Source organism: Equus quagga, chromosome 12 (assembly GCF_021613505.1).
Source record: "Equus quagga isolate Etosha38 chromosome 12, UCLA_HA_Equagga_1.0, whole genome shotgun sequence".
NCBI classification, from domain to species: Eukaryota; Metazoa; Chordata; class Mammalia; order Perissodactyla; family Equidae; genus Equus; species Equus quagga.
The window spans coordinates 84590771-84610744 of record NC_060278.1 but is presented as its reverse complement, the minus strand read 5'-3'; the positions used below and the strand labels follow the sequence as shown (position 1 = coordinate 84610744).

At 55.4% G+C, this 19974-nt stretch overlaps 1 protein-coding gene across 3 annotated transcripts in view; it reads right to left on the bottom strand.

Moving 5' to 3' along the window:
- Nucleotides 1-673: 673 nt before the first annotated feature.
- HM13 (histocompatibility minor 13) overlaps nt 674-19974 on the bottom strand; it is a 40290-nt gene continuing 20989 nt past the window's right edge. The window contains exons 5-13 of one of the 3 annotated variants that reach the window (XR_006891088.1): nt 18344-18429; nt 18117-18242; nt 17243-17300; nt 13628-13711; nt 10685-10721; nt 8631-8733; nt 3885-3970; nt 1987-2188; nt 674-1132 (exon numbers count right to left, since the gene is read on the bottom strand). Coding sequence is in view for 2 of the 3 variants with exons in the window: in XM_046678854.1 (XP_046534810.1) it covers nt 1033-1132; nt 2042-2188; nt 3885-3970; nt 8631-8733; nt 10685-10721; nt 13628-13711; nt 17243-17300; nt 18117-18242; nt 18344-18429 (827 nt within the window). In the remaining variant the exon portion in view is untranslated. The remainder of the gene's footprint in view (nt 1133-1986; nt 2189-3884; nt 3971-8630; nt 8734-10684; nt 10722-13627; nt 13712-17242; nt 17301-18116; nt 18243-18343; nt 18430-19974) is intronic. The other 2 variants (XM_046678854.1, XM_046678857.1) reach the window with 2 other exon arrangements.

Below are 19974 nucleotides of genomic sequence, written 5' to 3'. Positions count from 1 at the left end.
TCTCAGGCCTAGATGGCCCCTCAGAAGCACTGGGCCTAATCCCTTCCCATTCCAGCGTCTCTGGGAGCCCGGACCCTTGTGCTGTGACTGGCCTTGCTGTGGGGAGAGGGGTGGCTCCTAGAAGAAGGATCCTTCTGGCCTTGCGGTAGTCATTTTGGAAGAACCTCGAGAATGGGCAGAATGGGAGCCATGGGGCCTTGATCTCAAGAGCGACCTAGAGTCCAGCATTCTCCAGCTGGAGCCATATGGACATCGGGACCAGGGAAGCTGGCTCCAGCCAGCCTGGGACCCATGAGGCCCTGCCCATTTCTGTGGCTTTCAGATACTGGTCCCCTTGCTGAGTCAGGTCAGCCACTTGACACCCACCCACCCCACCTTTCAACAACCAGCACCGGTCCAACACCCTCACTGCATCCAAGTGTTGGGAGAAAGGTAGTGAGGAAAACTAGATGGCTGGGGGGAGAGGAGGGCTCATGGGCCCCCTCTGCTGGCCAGGGGGTGCCTTGGGGTACTGAGCTGGCACCCTGGCCACTGGGTGGGCATCGAGGAGGATGGAGGGGCCCAGAGGTCAGGGCCTCCCTCGAGCCGAGTTGTGATGGTCCACCAGGAAGTCCCCAGGAATGGGCTTACAGTAAAGTTTCTGGGGGGGAGATCGTAAACCCAATGCAAGATGCTGGGTGCAGAACCCTTCCAGGAGCGCAGTGGCCTGCCTGAGCAAGGGGATGAGTTTTAATGTGAGGCAAAGTCAGTCCACAATACAAAAATCTAAAAATCAGACCCACATTTCCCACCTGGCACCTGGGGATGGGCGAAGTTGGGGGCTTCCTTTGCCTGCAGGGGATGGGGAGGGCAGAGGGAGGCCAGAGAAGGGGGAGAGGGAGGCAGGCCCCAGAGGCCCTGCTGGAGGGATCCTGCCACATGCGCCCCTCTGCTGGAGCTGCTGGGCCTCCTGGGGCCTCTGCCTGTGCAGGCCTGTGCTGGTCCATCCCTGCCTGTCTGGTCTGGCCCTCAGAGGGTCAGGCACCAGCCGCATCATTTCTCCTTCTTCTCCAGCCCCTTTGATGCTGAGGCCTCTGTTCCCTCTTTGGATTCTGTCACTGCCGCTGGATCCTTAGGGCTTGACTCCTCATAACTGACCAAGAAACAAAACAATAAAAACACCACATTTAGAGGAGGGTGAGAGGAGAATCTTTGTGCCCCGCCTCCCCACCATCCCAAGAAACCCCTGGGCTCACGAGGAACATCAGCCCCGCACCCACAGCCCAGCATCTCCCAGCACTTGGCCCTGGCCCACTGTGTGCCCTCCTCAGACAGGCTGCTCTGCTTTCTCTGTGCCCATGGGGCCAGGGGCGGCAAGGACAGCGGCAAATGGACGAGGCTGGGCTTGGGCTTGTGCGGAGCAATTTTAAGCTTCTTGGACCTTCTGCTGGAGAGAATGGGGGAAAAAAGGGCAGCCAGGATGAGGCTATGGGAGAGGGGCGGCCTCCCAGGGCACATGGCAGGAGTCAAACAGCTTGGCCCCAGGGGCGTGGGCAGGCAGGGGGTTGCTCTACTGGCAAGTGGCAAAGTGCCACCTTGAGGGCATATACCCTGGCTTAGCTTACTACAGGCTCTACTCCTGAGCAGCTGAGATCACGCCAAGGACAATACCCACATTTCCTCACCAGGTCAACCTGTGAGGCAGGAAGGTGCCCACTTACAGATGAACAAAGTGAGGCTCCAAACGAAGAAAGTGATTTGCCCAAGCTTATATATATACAGCGAGCAGTAACAGTACTACAGCTGTTTTGACAAGGGCTGTCGACAGCCACTCTCTCGCGTGAGCCCCGCGTTACTGGCGAGGACATGGAGGTGAGGGGTTGCCCTGCTGCTTGTCCCTGGGCTGGGCGCACGGACTGCCTGGAGGTTGTGGAGGAGCTGCCTCGTGCCGCCAGCCCCTGGCAATGCGCCCTGGCCCGTACACTGGGGCTGGGGAGTCTGCCCTACCTTGGGCCCCGGGGCAGTGGGGGAAGCGGGCAGGTGGGCACCCGCTGGGCATTACATGGCGCTGGGATTCTGCGGGCGCCGGCGGCGAGGGCCGGCTAGCTTCTGCTGCATGGAGTCGGCCAGGCTGGCTGGGGAGCCCGAGACTGTGGGGAAGTGGGTGAGCCTCGGGGTATGAGGCAGGATTTCCGCCGAGGACTCGTAGCTGTGTGAGAGACAGACAGAGAGACAGAAAAAAGAGATGGAGAGGAAAAGACCGAGGGAGGACAGAGACTTCCCTTCCAAGGAGCAGGGAGCAGAACTGTGACTTATTTTTCTCTATCTCTGCACTTTCCGACTCTGTGGAAAGGAGCCGGTATTACTTGGAGAATGAAAAAGAAAAGCTGAACCTACATAGGGGACACTATGCAGCTGTGAGAAAGAACAAGGACGTTCTAGATGGATATGTGCTGCTGCAGAAACACCTCTAAGACACACTGTTGTGTGAAAAATCAAGACGCAGAATGCTCTGAGAATGCCACCATCTGTGCAAGATCCCGCACACACGCATTTGCTCTGAGGTGCAAAGATGTCTTTGAATGTGTGTGACCGAGCTGGCGTCTGTAGGGTGGCTGGGGTGTGAAGGGGTTCTGCCTCTCGTAGCTGTGGAACTTTGAAATGAATAAAAAAGGGGAGTGCCAACAAAGGGAAAAGTAAAGAAAGGGCAAGGTTGAGGATTAGGGAGAAAGATGGACAGAAAGAGAAGAGAGATCACCTGCTTTTTCGCCTCCACCTCAGACCCTGCTGAGGGGTGGGGCAGAAAGGAGGGCACAGTGCCCATATGGCAGAACGTTTAGGGAAACCATGCAGCAAGTGGGTGGGGGCCACCCTCTGCCCTGGCTGGAGGTGTTCAGAGCTGACCCATGAGGACCTAACAGGCCTGGACCTGGGGAGGTCACCCCAAGGGGTAGGGGGCTGGGGGTGAGAGTGGATGAGAGTCAGAGGAGGGTGAGGGGCGGTGCTGAGGGCAGGCATCAGGTCCCATCCCTGCCCCTAAAGCTCCCCCGGGTCTGCCCCAAGTTTGCCCCCTCAGCCTTGCCTCAGTTGGGCTTTGCCAGGCCAGGAGATTCGGGCAGGCAGGCTGGGAGCCTGGGGCTTCTAGGCAGGGCAGGGAGGGCAGAGGCAGATCCAGGGGAGGGGTGAGTCACAGGCTCCCCTGCAGGCAGCCAGGTGCACAGAAAGCCCTGGCAGGCGCTTGAGGAGCAACTTGGAGGCCAGGCAGGTGGAGCTGGGTGGAAGGCCCCTGAGTGGGCAGCTTCAATTGCAGCTGGCAGTTATTTCTGGGTCCTGGGAGGCAGGGTCAGCGGGGCTGGGGAGCAACACCTGTTGGAGTCACGCAGGCCTTAGGGTATGGATGGGGCAGTGCGCAGGGTGTGGTGGGTGTGCACACGGCTATGGGGAAGGGGTATGTGTGTGACCGAGACCGAGAAAGACCAGTTAGCTGTGGATTACACTAGGGTCCCCCTAATGTTTACATGTGAAAACTGAGGCCAGGGGAGAGGAAGGACATGCCTGAAGTCACATGGTGGCAGAGTCAGGCTGGGAACCCCAGGCTCCTGACAGGAGGGCAGCTCAGGTGGAAATCTACACCAGCCAGTCCCTTTTTAAGACCCAGCTGGCATCTGGGTGTGGGGGCTGCCTAGAGAGCCCCAAGACCTTGCCCTCTCCTGCTCCTGGCCCACAGAAAGGGGACAGAAAGTGTTCCCCCTGGTGCTCACAGGCCAGGCACCGACATGTTGGCGGAAAGGGTGAGGGGTGGGGCTATTCCTCTGGAGACATGTACAAACAGCCCCGGCCGGCTCCACCAGCTGCCTGCAGATGCACCTGTGCTATGCAGGCATCTGCCCCCTGCCCCCTCTTACCTGAACATCTCTGTCACTTCTCCTTTGGCCAGTGCCACCAGGATGGGAAAGCCGATGCAGGCAGGGACCAGGTACAGGAGGGCAGGCTGAGAGAGGACATAGGCTGGTGAGGCAATGCTGGGCAGGGCACCTGCTCAGGGCCACGCTCATCACTCCAACCCTCTCTTGGGTGTGGCTGAGTTACTGTGACTGCCTAGGTTCACAGAGCGTCAGTGGCTGGGCCTGAACCTGGGGCTCCTGACTCCCACACCAGGGCTGCTCCTCCACGGTGGGGAATGCACGAAACCCAAAGAAACTCTAGTATGCAGGGCTTTAGGGGTCCCCAGGAGTCTGGCTGGCAGAGTACGAATCAGCTGGGACATCAGGGTCAAACCTGCAACCTCCTGGGTTGGTCCTATTCCCAGAAACCATGCTTCCCTAGTTCTGGGGCTGGAAGTTTGCATTTTTAACAAATTTCAGGAGATGCTGTTATAATGACAGTGATGACGAGGACATTAACTGCTAGGTATGGAGCACTTGCTGTGGCCTGTGCTGAGGTCATGCAACTGGTCACTGGCTCTGCCGGGATTCATGTCCAGGTGGGCTGGGCCAAGCCCACGGTGAGACTCCTGGTGAAGCTAGGTTTGAAGGACAGGACAATTATACTAACAGGCCTTGTTCATGGAGCACCTGCTGTGTGCCCTGAGCTCAGGCCTCCCAGGGAATGTTTCAGTCCATCTCTGCATCCCTCATGACCGTCTACCTTGTGTACAGGAGGAAGGCCGACGCTTCGGGAGGAGAGGGGACAGCTCAGGCCTCTGACGTCTAGTACACTGTGGACTGAATCTTGTGCATACTAGACTCTAAAGCCATTCTTTTCCTTGCAGCAACTGAAAGTTGAACGTCACTCTACTGTTCACCCCTCCATGGCCCCCTATGCTCCCAGTGGCCTGAAGTCCCCATGAGATGTGACCCTTGCTTTCTTCTCCAACCTCACCTGACCTGTGCTACTCTGGCCACACTGGCCTCATTTTGGTAGTCCTTGTCCCCACCAGCCATAGGACCCCTGCCTGCAGAGTTTCTGGGATGCTCTTCCCCCTTTTGCCTAGTTTCCTCCTCCTTCAGACTTCAGCTCAGCTGTTACTTCCGTGGGGAAACCTTCATTTGCATGGAGTCAGGTCCTCCTGTTGCACACACTTGGGGCCCTGCAATCCTTCACAGCATTCTCTGGCAATTTGGAACGAAACATCCCCGTGCCATTACAGACGAGTCTCTCTCCTGCTGGGCTGTGAGCTCCATGAGGGCAGGCTCCACAGCTGTCCTGTTCACTGCTATATTCCTGCCACTAAGAGGGCCTGGTAAACACTACGCGAATGGCTCCTTCATGGTGCTCACAAAGTCGACAGGGTGACCTGGAGATGACTAGGGTGAGGGTGAGGAGACGTCACTCCAAGGCAAAGCCAGTGCCTGCCTAGACAACAGGGCTCCGCAGCCCCCCTGAGCCTGACCTTCCGACCATTTGTTGGCATGGGCCATGGTGGGCTGTGAACCCCCTCACTCCATATATACTATTCTTGAATCTACTAACACCATAAGTACTGGGCTTTGAGTTTTACAGATGATGCCACTGAGGTTCAGACACGGGCAAATGCCTTGCTCAAGGTCAGACAGGGTGTGTAAGAGGCTGAGCTGGGATTCAAACATGGGCAGCTGAGCTTCTTCCACTGCATCAGGCCTTTGCCATGAGCTGGCTTTGCGCCAAGAGTGACAGAAATCACAACGATAAAGGTCCACACCCAAATTTGTAAGAGGTAGCCAAAGCAGTATTCAGAGGAAAATTTATAATCCTAAGAGCATTTATTAGAAGACTTGACATAAATAATCTAAGTTTTCAAATCAAGAAGCTAGAAAAAGAAGAAACAGCCAATAAGTAGAAAGAAAATGAAAGCAAAAGCAAAAATTAATGAAATATAAAATTAAACAAATATGAACATTAAAATTTAATCTTTGAAAAGCAGACTTCCTCATTCTCATTTTCTAGATGAAGAGATTGAGGATCAGAAGAGGGACAAGCATCTGCCCTAACTCACACTGTTGGTCGGGGTGTGGACCCAGGTTCCTTTCTCTAAGTCCAGTGCATCTTCTTTACCAAGGCCAGGCTGGGCAAAAAGGAGGGCTTCCTGCGGGGAGAGTGGGTAGAAGTTTGGCCCCCCCATGGCCTGCCTCACTGGAGGGCCAGTGGCCACTGAGGGGTTCCAGGGGCCTATGGGAAGGGGTCCTTTGAGAGGCAGTGAGTTCACTTTTTTTTTTTTGAGGAAGATTAGCCATGAGCTAACATCTGCTGCTAATCCTCCTCTTTTTGCTGAGGAAGACTGGCCCTGAGCTAACATCCGTGCCCATCTTCCTCTACTTTCTATGTGGGACGTCAGCCACAGCATGGCTTGCCACGTGGTGCCATGTCCACACCTGGGATCCAAACTGCCGAACCCTGGGCCGCTGAAGAGGAATGCATGCACTTAACCACTGTGCCAGTGGGACGGCTCCCATGAGTTCACTATTATCAGAGGGATACAAGCCTCTGATTTTCTGTCCTCTCAAGGCACCAGGGAACCTCTCCAAAGAAAGTCAGTGCTAAGGAGAGGCTGGGATGTACTACTTGGGGCAGTGAGCTGGGGGTCAGGACTCTTGGCTCTCCATCCCGCCTTGGCTTTGCTGTGTGACCACAGATAAACTGCTTTCCTCTCTGGTCTTTCCCCTCTCTCTGTACAATGAGTACAATGAGGATCATCAATAAGGGCCTTTCTAGGAGGCTGCTAGCCCCTGCTTGGAGTGGGTTTTTGGTAGAGGCCAAATGCTTGAAGACCACACAGGCAGAGGTGACCCCTACCTAGGGAATTGCTGGCACTGGGACTGCGTGTGTCTTGCAGAGGGAGCGGGACCTCACTGAACAGGTTCCCTTGGTGTCTCGGATCCCTTCCCAAGAAAGCTTTTCAGGGAGATGCCCACCTGGGTGACTGGGGAGAACAGCTGGGCTACTGCTGGGGAGTAGCACAGGCCTGGGGCCAGGAGTCCAGGGCTCCCGCCAGGGCCCAGCCTGACTTGCTGTGTGACAAAGGGGAGCCTCTTTTTCTCTCTGGTTAGAGTTTCTGCACAGAGAGGACCACCTCTCCTGCCTCTACCCAGGCCTGTGTGAGAGCTGCCAACGGGATGCCTGGACAGAGTCCAGCCCAGGCAGAAGGCAAGCCTGCCATCTGGTGGCGGCCGAGGGAACGGCTCTGGGCTTGGAATCTAACAGGAGACTGAGCGGGGAGACCTCCAAGAGGCCTCTAAGCTGATCCCCTCAATCAGGTCCAATCACTCCTGTGACCTCCTTGCCAAGTGCATGCCACTCTCAGCTTGCACAGCTCCCGAGGCCGTCTGGAGCAGAAGTGAATGAGAGGTGGCTCCCCGTGGCTTCTTGGTTTCTCTCTCTATGGGCTAGGCGACCTTGGACCTTCTGTAATACTGGCATTGATTCCACAGATATTGTAGATATGGAGATACTGTAAGGACTAAACGAGTTAATGAACAAAAGGGTTCAGCACAAAAGGGTACAGGGTGCCTGTAACAGAGTAACTGCTCAACAAACAGCTCTTGTGATTAATTCAAAGGTGGTTCCTCTGCGGCTGGTGTCCCGGGGAGGACGAAGAGAGGAAGATGGAGCGGGGACAGCAATAATGACAGCTAATACTACCTGGGCCAGACATGGTTCTGAGTGCTTTACTTATATTAACTCATTTCATCCTCAAACAACCCCACGGTGGCTACTATTATTTATCCTCATTTCCTGTTTTTATGAATCAATGAGGAATACAGAGTGTAACTTCAGCAACCTGCCCAGAGGCCCGCGGCTAGCAGATGGTGGAGTCTGGATCCCCACCAGGTTTCCCTGAGCCTCCACACCACACCGCCTTTCCCATGGCTGGCGGTTGAGAGCCTGGGCTTGGTTTTCACGTGATGCAGGTTTGAATTCTGGCTCCATCACACCTGCCATATGGCACCTCAAATCCAGTTCCCTCATGTGCTCACAAAGACCCTCAGGAAGTCCTGAGCAGAGCCTGGCACATGGGAAGTGCTCCTATCTCCAGTAGAAAGTAACCCTGTCTGCTTGCTCTCCCCTCCCAGTCTTCCCTTCTCTAGGCCACACTGACATCTCCTAGCCCCCACCCCTCTCTGGTTCATTTTGTGGCAGCTCAGGACCCATCTTGGTGGGAAGAGGAGGCAGAGCCTGGCCTGCTTGGGGAGTGGGAGAAGGGGGGAGGGCCCTGTCACTTACCTGGTGGGGCAGGTACTGGGCTGAAACACCCAACACCCACTCCAATTCTGTACTTCTGTCTGCCACCACTACCGAGGCTGAGAAGCCACATCCTCTTTTTCCTAGCCACATCACAGCTGCAGCCATGTGACACTGATCTGACCCATAAAATGTGGGCAAAAATCTGCCGAGAGGGTCCTAGGAAAGGCACTGCCTTGCTGATGAAGGCAACAGGCACAGCTGGTGACCTTTATCCTCCTTCTTGCCACTAACGGGCATGTGCTGCCTGAAGCAGAGGCAGTCACCTTGCCACAACCTCTGATGAAAGGCCAAGAGAATCACAGACGTGCTGCTTTGTCACCACTGGGCAGCACCCACCCCTGGATTGTTTGTATATGTGACACATGAGCCCGGTAAGTCCCCGTTACTTGCAGTGAAGGCACTCCTGATACACCGAGCACAGTCCTGCTCACCTGGGCGTGCTTGAAGATGTGCATGATGAAGATGGTGAGACCCAGGCCGAAGATGTAGGCTGCAAAGCTGGTGTAGAAGTAGGTGTGGGTGTTCTTCTTCAAGCTTCAGGGAAGGTGTGGGGAGAAAGAGGAGGAGGATTAGATGTAGGTACCGAAGCAGCAGCCGCCCTTCGGAGGGTGGGAGCTGGGAAGAGCCTGGAGGCTGCGTAGAGGGGAGCTCTCAGCTCTGGGCTAGGAGTCTGGAGGTGCGCCTGGACTCTGCTACCGCACTAGCTATGTGTCTTTGGACAAGCCACTTTCTGTCTCTCAGCCTGTTTACTCATCTGAAAAATGGGAAAACCACGAGCCATCTCCCCGGTGGCTGGTGAATAGCAAACGCTGTAACCTAGAACAGGAGCCGGAAGACTTCAGCCAGGATAAAGTCACCTGGAAAGCTTGGTAAAGAACCACCAGAATTCCAGGTCCATTTCCCAGGGAGCCTGATCTAACGGGTCTGCAAGGTCTGGGAATCTGCACTCTGAAGAACGGCTCAGGTGAACTGCTAAGGTGGCTCGTGCTTTGAGAAACACTCACACACAAACCGTAACACTGCGTTACTACTTTTAGGTGCGGACAACCTAACAGTCCAGCAACCTGTGGTGAACGCTGATGAGAAGCTGACTACACGCAGACAATGCCAGTGGCTTCCTGGAGGCGTCTCAGCCCAGAGCAGCTGCAGAACAGCTGAACCACTGGCAAGCCGGCATTGCCATTACAGGACTTCCCTTTACAACGCCAGATCATGACCTCTGTGTCCCAAGCACCTGGGACAGTGCCTAGCAACATCTGTGGAATGAACAAGTACTTCTGACCCTCTTCTCTCCTGGCCCTGGCTGCTTCTGAGCCTGGAGCTGAGTACACTGAGAGCTATCTTGTGGTGAAGCCTGGGGTGCAACTGACTCCCTTCGGGAATGTTGCTCAGATTCTGGAACCAGCTCTGAAGGGCTTGCTTATCCTAAAAGTCCAGGCCAGGAATGAGATTCTGCTCCTCAGGGCGCTGGCAGCTCAATCTGTGTCTCCAGCAAATGGCCCGGGGACTCTCGTGGGTTTCTCTCCCTCTGACCTCTGGACAGCCAGGAGTAGAGCAGCTGGCACAGATGTGCCTCTGCTTACAACCTGGCCAGGTCCCTTCCACAGGCGTCTGTAAGCCCGCGTGCTCATGAGGTCCAGTGTGGCACTACCCAAATAACCCGCATGTATGTGATTGTGGAAAAGTTTCACATGCAAACTGGATTCCAGTGATGCTGGCACTGAGTTTCTCAGTACCACTGTCAACACTAGTACTGTTTTTGCAATTACTGGGTACAAGGAGATTAAGAAAAGTTCAAAACCACCTCAAAATGAAGCACACACACAGCAAGCCCTCCTCTGGGATGACTGAGCACCACCTGCTAGCGGCAGGCCCACCTGCCCAGGTGCCCCAGCTCAGGGCCACCTTTTCTCAGTGGTGACCCAGGTTAGCTCCCTTCCCCCTCCCTTGTGCTCACTTTCTACAATGGACTGGAAGTCTGAGTAGGGAGAGGGTGGGAACAGCTGGAGCAGCTGGGACAGGGTGACCTGCCCCGGGGCTGATAAGCAATGATAAAGATGACAACTGTGCCTGAGGCTGGGTTGCTCCCAGAGCTGCTGAGGTCAGCCTGTGCTCAGCTCTCTGCAGACTTTCTCAGTGATCCTGGGGTCGGAGCTCTTGTTTATCACTAACGGAAGGATGAGAAGCCTTAGCTCAGAAAGGTCAGGTCACTTGCCAGGGTCACATGATGAGAAAGCACTATGGGTACCACCAGGACCTTCTGGGTTTAACTCTCTTGGCCTGTGATTCTTAATTTTTTCTTTTTGCCACAGGCTCTTTGAACATTTAGAACCCTGAATGCAGATAAAATCAGAATGGCTACGGCTGCTGTGGGAGTAGAGGGTCTGGGCTCCTGAAAGCCACTGAAGCAGCCCAGAGGACCCCTCGCCCGGGAGGCCCCTCCCTTGTGGGGCCTGCGGAACGGTTAGGCTCCTCTGCAGCTTACCTGATGTCAAACCGCAGCAGCAGGGCAATGAAGATCCCTGCGGAGAGAAAGTCGGCGTTAGATGATGGCAGGGACACCAGTGCCTCAGGAGGGCTTGCAGATGGAGTCCCCTGCCTGGGCCAGGGAGGAGCAGGGTTGTGAACTAACATGCAACTAGGTCCCCAACCTGGTGTTCCCAGTCATGGAGCAATCAGCGGGGCCAAAGGTGTAGTCACCACTGCCGACTGCCAGCAGAATTTCCGATTCTCTACCTTCAGGCCACCTAGAACAACGAGAAGGTCCCAGGATTTTGTTTTGGCCTGGGACCATGTTGACTGGGCACCTCATAGCACCATACTGTGTACACTGGGTCCATCCACCCAAATGTTCATCAGATGCCTGCTAAGTACGAGGCACTGGAGGCATGCAGGGGAAGCAGAACCTGTGTTCTCAGAGAGCTCGGGCCAGTGGCGCAGGGGGCAGACATGCTGATCGAACGTTAACAAAAATCACTCTAACACTGTAACGGTGGAGGGTGCTTCCTGTGTCATGGGGAAGGTGCAGCAGGGGATGAGACGCAGGCTGGGGCGTGGGAGGAAGGCAGGCTTCTTCGAGGAAGTGGACACTCGCCAGGGAGAAGGAACAGCATGTGCAAAGGTCCTGAGCAAAGAGGGCTCAGTGGGTGTGACAGGTGTCAAGGAGCCAGTAAGGTTACAGCCCAGAGCAGGAGATGCAGGGGATGGTCCAGCTGTGCAGGGCCCCCCAGGGCACAAGAAGGAGTTGGGTCTTCACCCTGAGAGTAAGGGGACCCACTGGAAGAGCTCTAAGCAGGTGAGCCACCTAAACAGATTTTGGAAAAGACCCACAGGGCAGCTGCCTGGTTGGAGGGAAAGAGTAGGAGGCCCTGAAGGAGCTCAGGAGAATAGTTAACTTAGTCCACCCACAGCACTCCTATTTACACTTCAAAACCCCCCACAGATGCCCCAGAAGCCTAAAAATCCCAGAGACACAGCCTCTAGTCTCTGTGTGTTGCATACATCAAATCCGTCTGTGTCTGGGCTCAGAAAGGGTAAGGGCTGAACCTCCCTTAGTTGACAGTAGGCTCTCACATTCTGTGCTGACCGGAGCACCAAGTGGCACACAGGATTAATCTTAGTGGAGACGGTGTGAGTAGGGAGTTGGGCAGAGAGAGCAGACAAATGCTGCCTTTGTGGAAACAAAGCTGGGGCCTCAGTGCCCCCTGGCGGCTGAATTCTACAACTGCTCAACTAATCCAGGGGTCAGGGCTCCGCGAACAGCTTTCACTCCTAATACTCCATCTGGTCCTCAAAACAATGCCCCAAACCCATTCTCCTCTGAACAGCGTCACCGAGGCTCTGTGAGGCTGTGATCACTGTACACTCACTGTGACTGCTGAAAGACGTAGACACATATAGCTATATACAGATATGAGAGACGCCCTGTGGAGCCCCAAGCCGAGAACTAGGGCCATCAAGGACGTGGGGAAATCAGTGTGCGGGCCTGTGACAGACCATGCCCTGCAGAGTGAGCCAAATGCTTCCCTGGACTCTACTTCCTCCATCTGATGGAGCCACCTCCCCCGGGGGAAGGTCTCCTTGCATCACAGTACTGCAAGTCATGGAGCCATCTGGGCTCAAGATCACGCCCCCAGGTCCCCGAGGCCTCAGGCAAGTCTCTTTGACCCTCAGTTTCCTCATCTGTGAAATGGAAATAGCCTCTATGTCACTGCGCTGCTAGGAGCAGCACAGACAAGTATTTGAAGACCTAGTGTAGTGCCTGGCACACAGCAGGTGCGCGAGAAACAAGGGCTGCTGCAATTCTCATCTTCTTGTCGTCACTGCTGTGAGAGCAGTTCTGACAGGGAGACCTCTTCTGCAGTCAGACACACCTGGTCTGAGTCCTGGCCCCGTGCTTACTCCTGCGTGAATTTACTAAGGCCCCCTCCCGGGGCAGAGAGAGCCTCTGCTTCACCCCACACGAAAGGGCCACAACGGAAGTGCCCGCACCTTCCTCGCTTATCACAACTGCTTCCTATGCTGGAAAACAAGCTGCTTTTAATCTGTTCCAAATGTTCTTCTCTAAGCAAGCACTGGGGTGCTCCTAACCCTCTGACTCTTGGCTGGGGAACAAGTATGCCCTTTGGATGTTCACTGCCCTGGTCACAGGCCCAGGTCTGCAGACACACAGCATCTAAGCCGCAGCCACCTGGTGGTCCTCAGACTGGCAGCTCAGCTTTGCCCTTAGTCTCCTGACTGGTAGTATTAGACTGCTGGTGCCCCATGGCAAGGCCAGGCCACAGACACCCACACTCAGGCCCGCAGACAGGGCACCTGTGCCCATAGCTACAGGTACTGACTAGCACCCACACGTAGATAATGGGCTCAAAGGCCAGCTTGTGCAGGCGAGCAGGTGTGTGCCACAGATCCCTCTAGGGGTGTGGATGCAGGAGCCCGCACCCATGGTGCCCCCGGGTCCACACACACCCTGCAGGTTCTCCCTGCACGGGGGAGGGGAGACCATGGGGATCAGGCAGTTCTAGCACATCTGTAATTCTTATACACATTGGGAAGGGGTGTAGACAAGTGTAGGTGTGTGAGAGGGGTCAGCTTCCTTTAAGACTGTCACAGAATGTGCTTTTTCAGGGTGTGTTTCAGTCTGTCATACACATTTACTTTTGTAATTCTTGAGTGACATCTGTACACGCAGACCAGTAGCTCCGTGAGGACAGGCTTGCTCACTGCTATCCCTCTATAAGGTGTGTTGAGGTGGACTCCTCCACCAGACCCTGGGCTGACCCAGGGCTGGGGGTGTGGAATCACCTGGCCTAACCCTTTCCCCCTCTCTTTCCTGATAGGTAAGGCTGTCTGTTTCACGGTACTCCTCCCTGCTCCAGGGAAAAGACCCTCCGCTCCTTACACTGTGGCTCCCACCCAGCCTGGTCACCTGGAATGACGACATCTCCGAGTCCTAGCATGGCGAAGTTGTCTGCTTCGAGGCCCTTCTCCAGCAGGTCCTGGGGAAACACCACTGCGGGGGGAGGCAGGGAAACAAGGAGTTGGTGAAAGCCCCTCTGACTTTGACTCCGGGCCCCCCACTGCTGCTGTGTGAAACTGTGTGGGGAGATGGGGCGGGGAGGCGGGGGGAGGCGACAGACTGAAGGGCAATGTCTGCATCTGGAATGACAGCTGGTTAGAGCGGGGAGAATCTGGGAGCATCTAGGACAAAGGTTGAATACCTTTACTGAGCCATAACTCACATCCCATACAGTTTCACTGACCTTTGAAAGCCATGGAACCCTTTGGATAGATGGGATCAACCCTAGAGCCCAGGATACAAAAGAGATAAAAGGGGGCCAGCCCCGTGGCCGAGTGGTTAAATTCACCCGCTCCGCTTTGGCGGCCCAGGGTGTCGCTGGTTCGGATCCTGGGTGTGGACATGGCACCGCTCATCAAGCCATGCTGAGGTGGCGTCCCACATGCCACAACTAGAAGGACCCACGACTAAGAATATACAAGTATGTACTGGGGGGGGGGGGCTTTGGTGAGAAGAAGGAAAAAAAAAAGGAAAAAGAAAAAAAGGAAGATTGGCAACAGTTATCTCAGGTGCTAATCTTTAAAAAAAAAGAGATAAAAGGGCCCACGCAGTGCTGGCCTCTACCAGGCTTTCCATCCTACTACAACCCGGGTCAGAACGGATGGTGGCCCTTGCCCTGAGGCAGGCGGAGCCTGGGCAATAGGCTCTTTCTGGATGTGCTGAGGGAGAAAAAGCCACACACCTACAAATTCCTTGCTTCAAGCCCTCTCAGAAATCCTGCTGCAGCTTGTCTGGATAAACAAAGACTGAGCGAAATGTCCCCCTCAGCGTGCGGTTACAGCGAGAGGCAGCTGTAACTGGATTTCACCCGTAGGGCCTTGCGAGCAGAAGAGCAGTCAGATGTGGGCCTGAGGGTCAGACTGCGTGGGTCTGAACCCAGGCTCTGCAGTGTGGCTTTGCACAGGTTACTTAACTGCTCTGTGCCCTGGTTTTCTCTCTTGTGAAAGGGGTAGAACAACAGAACCGACCCCAGGATTGCGGAGAGGATCAGAGATGAGCACACCTTGTTAACTGCTACCCCACGCCTTCTTTACTAACCCAGTCTTGACTCCGTGTGGGGCAGCCTCCCCCGTGACGGATCACGTGTGGTGTAAGGCTAAGACAATCGGGACAATCCCCGTTCCTGAATTCCTCACTTCTCTTGCCACTAGGGGTGGTCATGTGACGCAGCTCTGGCCAGTGATATGTAAAGAGAGGTACACCGGGGGTGCTAGGCAAGCCTGTGCTTCCCTATAGCGCACAGATGCCCTTCCCTGCGCACCCCTTCCTGCCTTGAATGCACAGTCACAGGATTTACAGATCTCCTCATTCGAGCCTCCCAATCCCCGTGCCATTCAATTCCGAGCAGCAGATGTGGAAACCAGGGCTCAGGGAGGTGAAGTCTCTTCCCTGAGGACCCACAGCCAGCAAGTGTCCTATCTGGGATTCAAATCCAGGCAGTCAGACTTCAGCATATGTGCACTTAACCACTCTGCTAGGCTGCCTCTGAGCACCATGCTTAGCAGAAGGCAACGAGCCTTCTCCCCAAGCTAGAAAGCCAGACTCCAGGCACCAGAAACCAAATATGACTGTCATTTCCCTGTTCAGAGCCTTCCAATGGCTCATCCACTGCCCAGCGGGCAGTTTCCAGGCTCCTCGGCATGAATCCTTGGCGTCCCCAAATCTGGCCTCTTTCCTGCTGCTCCCCTAGACTCAGCCGCACTCCCTCCCCGAGTCTCTGCTCCCAGGGCCTCCATGCATTCTCCTGCCTCCAGCCCTTTGCTAAAGCTGTACTCGCTCTTTCAAACGCCCTTACCACCCCTGGGCTTGGTAAACACGCGTTCATCCTTCATGGCCCAGGAGAGCTCTCCTGACACCTTGGCTGAGTTCATCCATCTCAGCACGTGGGGGACAGCTGCTGTTCTGGCTTGCCCAGCATCTGTTCTCTTGCTCTGGAGAACTGCCCTCACCTTACACCCTTGGAACTGAGGGGAATTGGCAAAGTCAAACACGCTGCCCCCAGGCACTGGAGAGGGCAGCGACTCAGGCCTGTCCATCATGATCCTCCATCTCCCCAGTGCGAGTGCCTGGCTCTTGGGCCAGGCCAGGCCACACAGCTTTAAAGCTGGGAGAGGCTTGTTTTGCCCTGGGTCACTGAGGTGGGACCATAGCATTTAGGAGTAGTGTGTGGCCATGAGCCTCTCTCCAGCTCACGGGGAAGACTGGCCTGCTGCAGTGGAGAATCAGACTGTGAGAAAGACAGCTATTCCCGACTCTGCGAGGCCAACCTCACCCAGATGTCCACTGCCGTGAGCCACCACTTCCCAGGGTGCTCGCCTTCCCAACAAGACCTCCCCCCGCCCCCTGCCTTGCCACCATGACTGACTCTGTCCTCCTCTTTGGTCTTGTGACCACAGGCGGTGATTCTTGATTGGTCTAAGGCTTAAACTCTAAGTTAGTCATGGTTTTCAGGCCCCCCTTGTTGAGGACTGGTTTGGATTTGGGCCTGTGACCCAATTCTGGCCAATGAAATATGAGGGAGGCTGCAGGGGGCATCTGGGGAAAAATATCCCTCTGATGCAAGCAAGACAGAGTTCCCCCTTTCCACCTCTGGACGTAGCTGTGCGAGGAGTCAATGCTACGAACTGTGGCAGTCATCCTCGGACCACAAAGGGATGAGCTTAAGGCATGGGCGGACATGCTGAGATCTGTGGGGCGAGGACTGAAGTAACCTTGGCACTTGGTGACTCCATTGAGGGTCATTAACCCAACCTGAGACACCCTACCACTGGGCTTGCTGAGGTGTGAGAAACAAAGTTCTCTGTGTTCAAGGATGCTTGTAGCTGGATTATCTTTTTCTTTTTTTTTTTTTTGAGGAAGATTAGCCCTGAGCTAACTACTCCCAGTCCTCTTTTTTGCTGAGGAAGCCTGGACCTGAGCTAACATTGTGCCCATCTTCCTCTACTTTATACCTGGGACGCCTACCACAGCATGGCGTGCCAAGTGGTGCCATGTCCGCACCCAGGATCCAAACCGGTGAACCCCGGGCTGCTGAGAAGCGGAACGTGTGAACTTAACCGCTGCGCCACTGGGCCGGCCCCTGGATTGTCTAATCTTTATAAACCATGGATACACTAAAGATAGGAACCAGGGTAGTGAGAGAGGCGTGGGACAGACAGCACCTGGTAACTAGGTGCTGAAAGGATCCCGTGCGGGGGCTCCAGGTCTTGGCTCCTCTCCTGGAGAGCCCTGCATGCCCTGCCAGAAGCCGCCTTAGACACCCCTGCTCTGTGCTTGCTCCCCTCCCGGCTCAGCCCACAGCACACTGCCCTGTGACCAAGCCGCCGGAGGCCTGGGCAGAAGCCGGCTGCGCGTGAACACAGCCAGATCAATCAGTGAGAAGAGGTGCATGTGGAGCAGTGATGAAAACAGGAACCAGGAGGGGAAGGGCCCCTGGGGTGGGGGCAGAGGGGCTCCCTCACTTACGTTTTATTGGTGCCTCAAAGGACTTGGCCACTGTCACCATCACGTTGGTGCCAAATACCTAGAAGGAGAAGAGAGGAGTCTGGAGAGAGGCGAGGGCCGGTGGGAAAGAATGGCTGTCCCTGGCCTCTTTGACGTGCTGCTACCTGAGATCTGCAGGGCGTGGGGCAGGGAGCTGGGCGGGGCTCCAGGGCAGGTGTAAAGTGGAGATCAGGTGGCCACAGATACTGCTCATATGGACACTTCGTGGGGGGGCTCCTGGTTCTGGGCAACAGAGGGGCAATTCAAAGGAGTGGGAAAAGGCCGAGGCTGGTACCCTATGTTTGTTCAGGGCCCAGCCCCTCCCAACAGATAAAGTCCTTCAGCATCACTCACTTAGGGGGAGAAGAGGCTACCTGAGGTCTAGAAAAGGGTGCCTGAGTCAGGCTGACCTTGATCCCTCAGTGATGCCTGTCTGAATGAGGTGGCAGGTCCTTTAGCCCAGGGCTGGTGTGCAGCCAGACATGCTGTCAAAAGCAGCGTCGGTCCTCACAGATCAGTGCCCCGGCTGGGCCCATGCATTAGCATTAACCATCCCTGCCCGAACTACTCTTTGTCTCAGTTTGCTGGCTGGGGAGACACGGGGTAAGTAAGACCCCTGCTAGGGCCACCGTGAGGAAGACTTGAGGGTGGCTGGAAGGCACCGGGCACAGGGTGGGCTCCAAGCAAGTTTCATGGATGTGGGCACCTGGGCTGGGACATGACCTGCTCTGGGGTCCTTGCTTCCAGGCCCCAGCAGTCGCCCAGCCAGCTGACTGCCGCTTGGGCTGGAGAGACAGGAGTAGGAAGGCGAGGCTGGCCAGCAGCCAGACATCCTTTGTGTCCCTGCCCAACTCACCCAGAAGACGTCATAGATAAAGAGCCCGCCCAGCAGGATGCAGCCAGTGCTGACGTTGTTCAGGTGCAGGAGCTCCACCCCATTAAGGGAGAAGGCCAGGCCGAAGAGGTTGTTGGCAATCCAGTGCTGGGAAAGGCGGGAGTGCGATCAGCCAGCTGTGCCTCCCTGCCCCTGGCCAGTCCCCTCCAGTGCCTGCCTCCACCCTGGCCCAGGCCCTGGCTACTCACCTTCCTCAGCAGGTACCAGACGCCAACGATGCTGCTCAGGCCCAGGCACACCAGGTCCTTGGTGTCAAACTCATAATTGATGATCTCTAGGCAGAGAGGCCGGGTAAGTCCACTCCCCAGGGCGGGGCTGCCCCTCCCACCTGTCAGCCCCTGGACGGAGGACGGCATGGCTGTGGGCACTGTCGCAGGCCCACAGGCCGAAGGTGCTCACTGGATCTATCCCCAGCCCCTCCAAGGTCCTATCGCAGGGACCGGAGGCCCAGAGAGAACACAGGCCTGGCGCGGGCTCAGTGGGAGGGGTCCATGGCGCCGGAAGCACAGGCTCTAAATTTGTAGCTGGGTGACCTTGGGGGAGGTAGCTCCCTCTCTGAGCTTGTTTTCTCATCTGTAAAAGCGGAATCCCAGCACATCCCTCACAGGCCTGCTGTGCAGAGCAAGTGAGAGGGCCCTTACAAAGCACTCAGCACAGTGCCTGGCACACAGCTGCTGCTCAATCAGTGCCAGTCGCCACCGAGCCCACGTCTTTAGCAAGGCACTAGTTCATTCAGGAATCTTTCTGTTCTGCCCCCAAAGGAATCAAGAAGGTTGCTGTCAGCCCTACAAAGCTGGCAGAGGAGGAAGAAGGTAAGAGACAGAGGCCTGGAGAAAAAGCAGGAGGGAGTCCCTGAGGCTGCTCTTGTGGGGGGCTCTGATGCTAGACCCATTCTCCATCACTTCCAAATCTCCTAATCAGGAAGCCCAGAGAGGTGGTGGAGCTGGCCCAGGGTCACAGAGCACAGCTATTTGTTTTAGATTCCAGAGTGTAGCAGATTGCTGGTTGGCCCCGATTTCTTTTTTTTTTTTTTTTGAGGAAGATTAGCCCTGAGCTAACTACTGTCAGTCCTCCTCTTTTTTTTTTGCTGAGGAAGCCTGGCCCTGAGCTCACATCCGTGCCCATCTTCCTCTACTTTATATGTGGGACGCCTACCACAGCATGGCATGCCAAGCGGTGCCATGTCTGCACCCAGGATCCGAACTGGTGAACCCCGTGCCACCGAGAAGCGGAACGTGCAACCTTAAATGCTGCGCTACCGGGCCAGCCCCTGGCCCCGATTTCTGTTCTCTCCTTAGTGGCAACAGCACTCTGATGATTTTTAAATGGACACGAGGCCAACTAGCTCATGGCCACATTTCCCAGCTTCCTCTGCAGCTAAATGGGCCTGTGACACAGGGCTCCTACTCCCTCTGCCGGGACTGTGGAGAGATGGAGCACCCAAGGGTCCCCCAGAGTGTACAGAGCATGAGGCAGACGGTGCGTGGGACCCCGAAGACTCTGGGGTGCAAGTTTAGTCTTTTTTTTTTTTTTAACTGTCAACAATCATTTACTGGGCACAGACGCACTAGAGATGTAAAAAGAGATGTGTATAAAATTGCCACTCTCTAGGGACAGGCAGAATGTGCTAGGCACCTTCACAATGAGTGTGACATTCCCAAGCTCAGACTTTTACACAAGAGAGAAATCCCTTCCATTTGGTCAAGCCATTGATAATCCTGATACAGCATTTGACCCATACCCTAACTAACCCCCACAGCCTGGGCTTTCCCCGAGGCCCTCTGGTTTTCACTTTTTACAAAAGCCATGGAACCCGTTT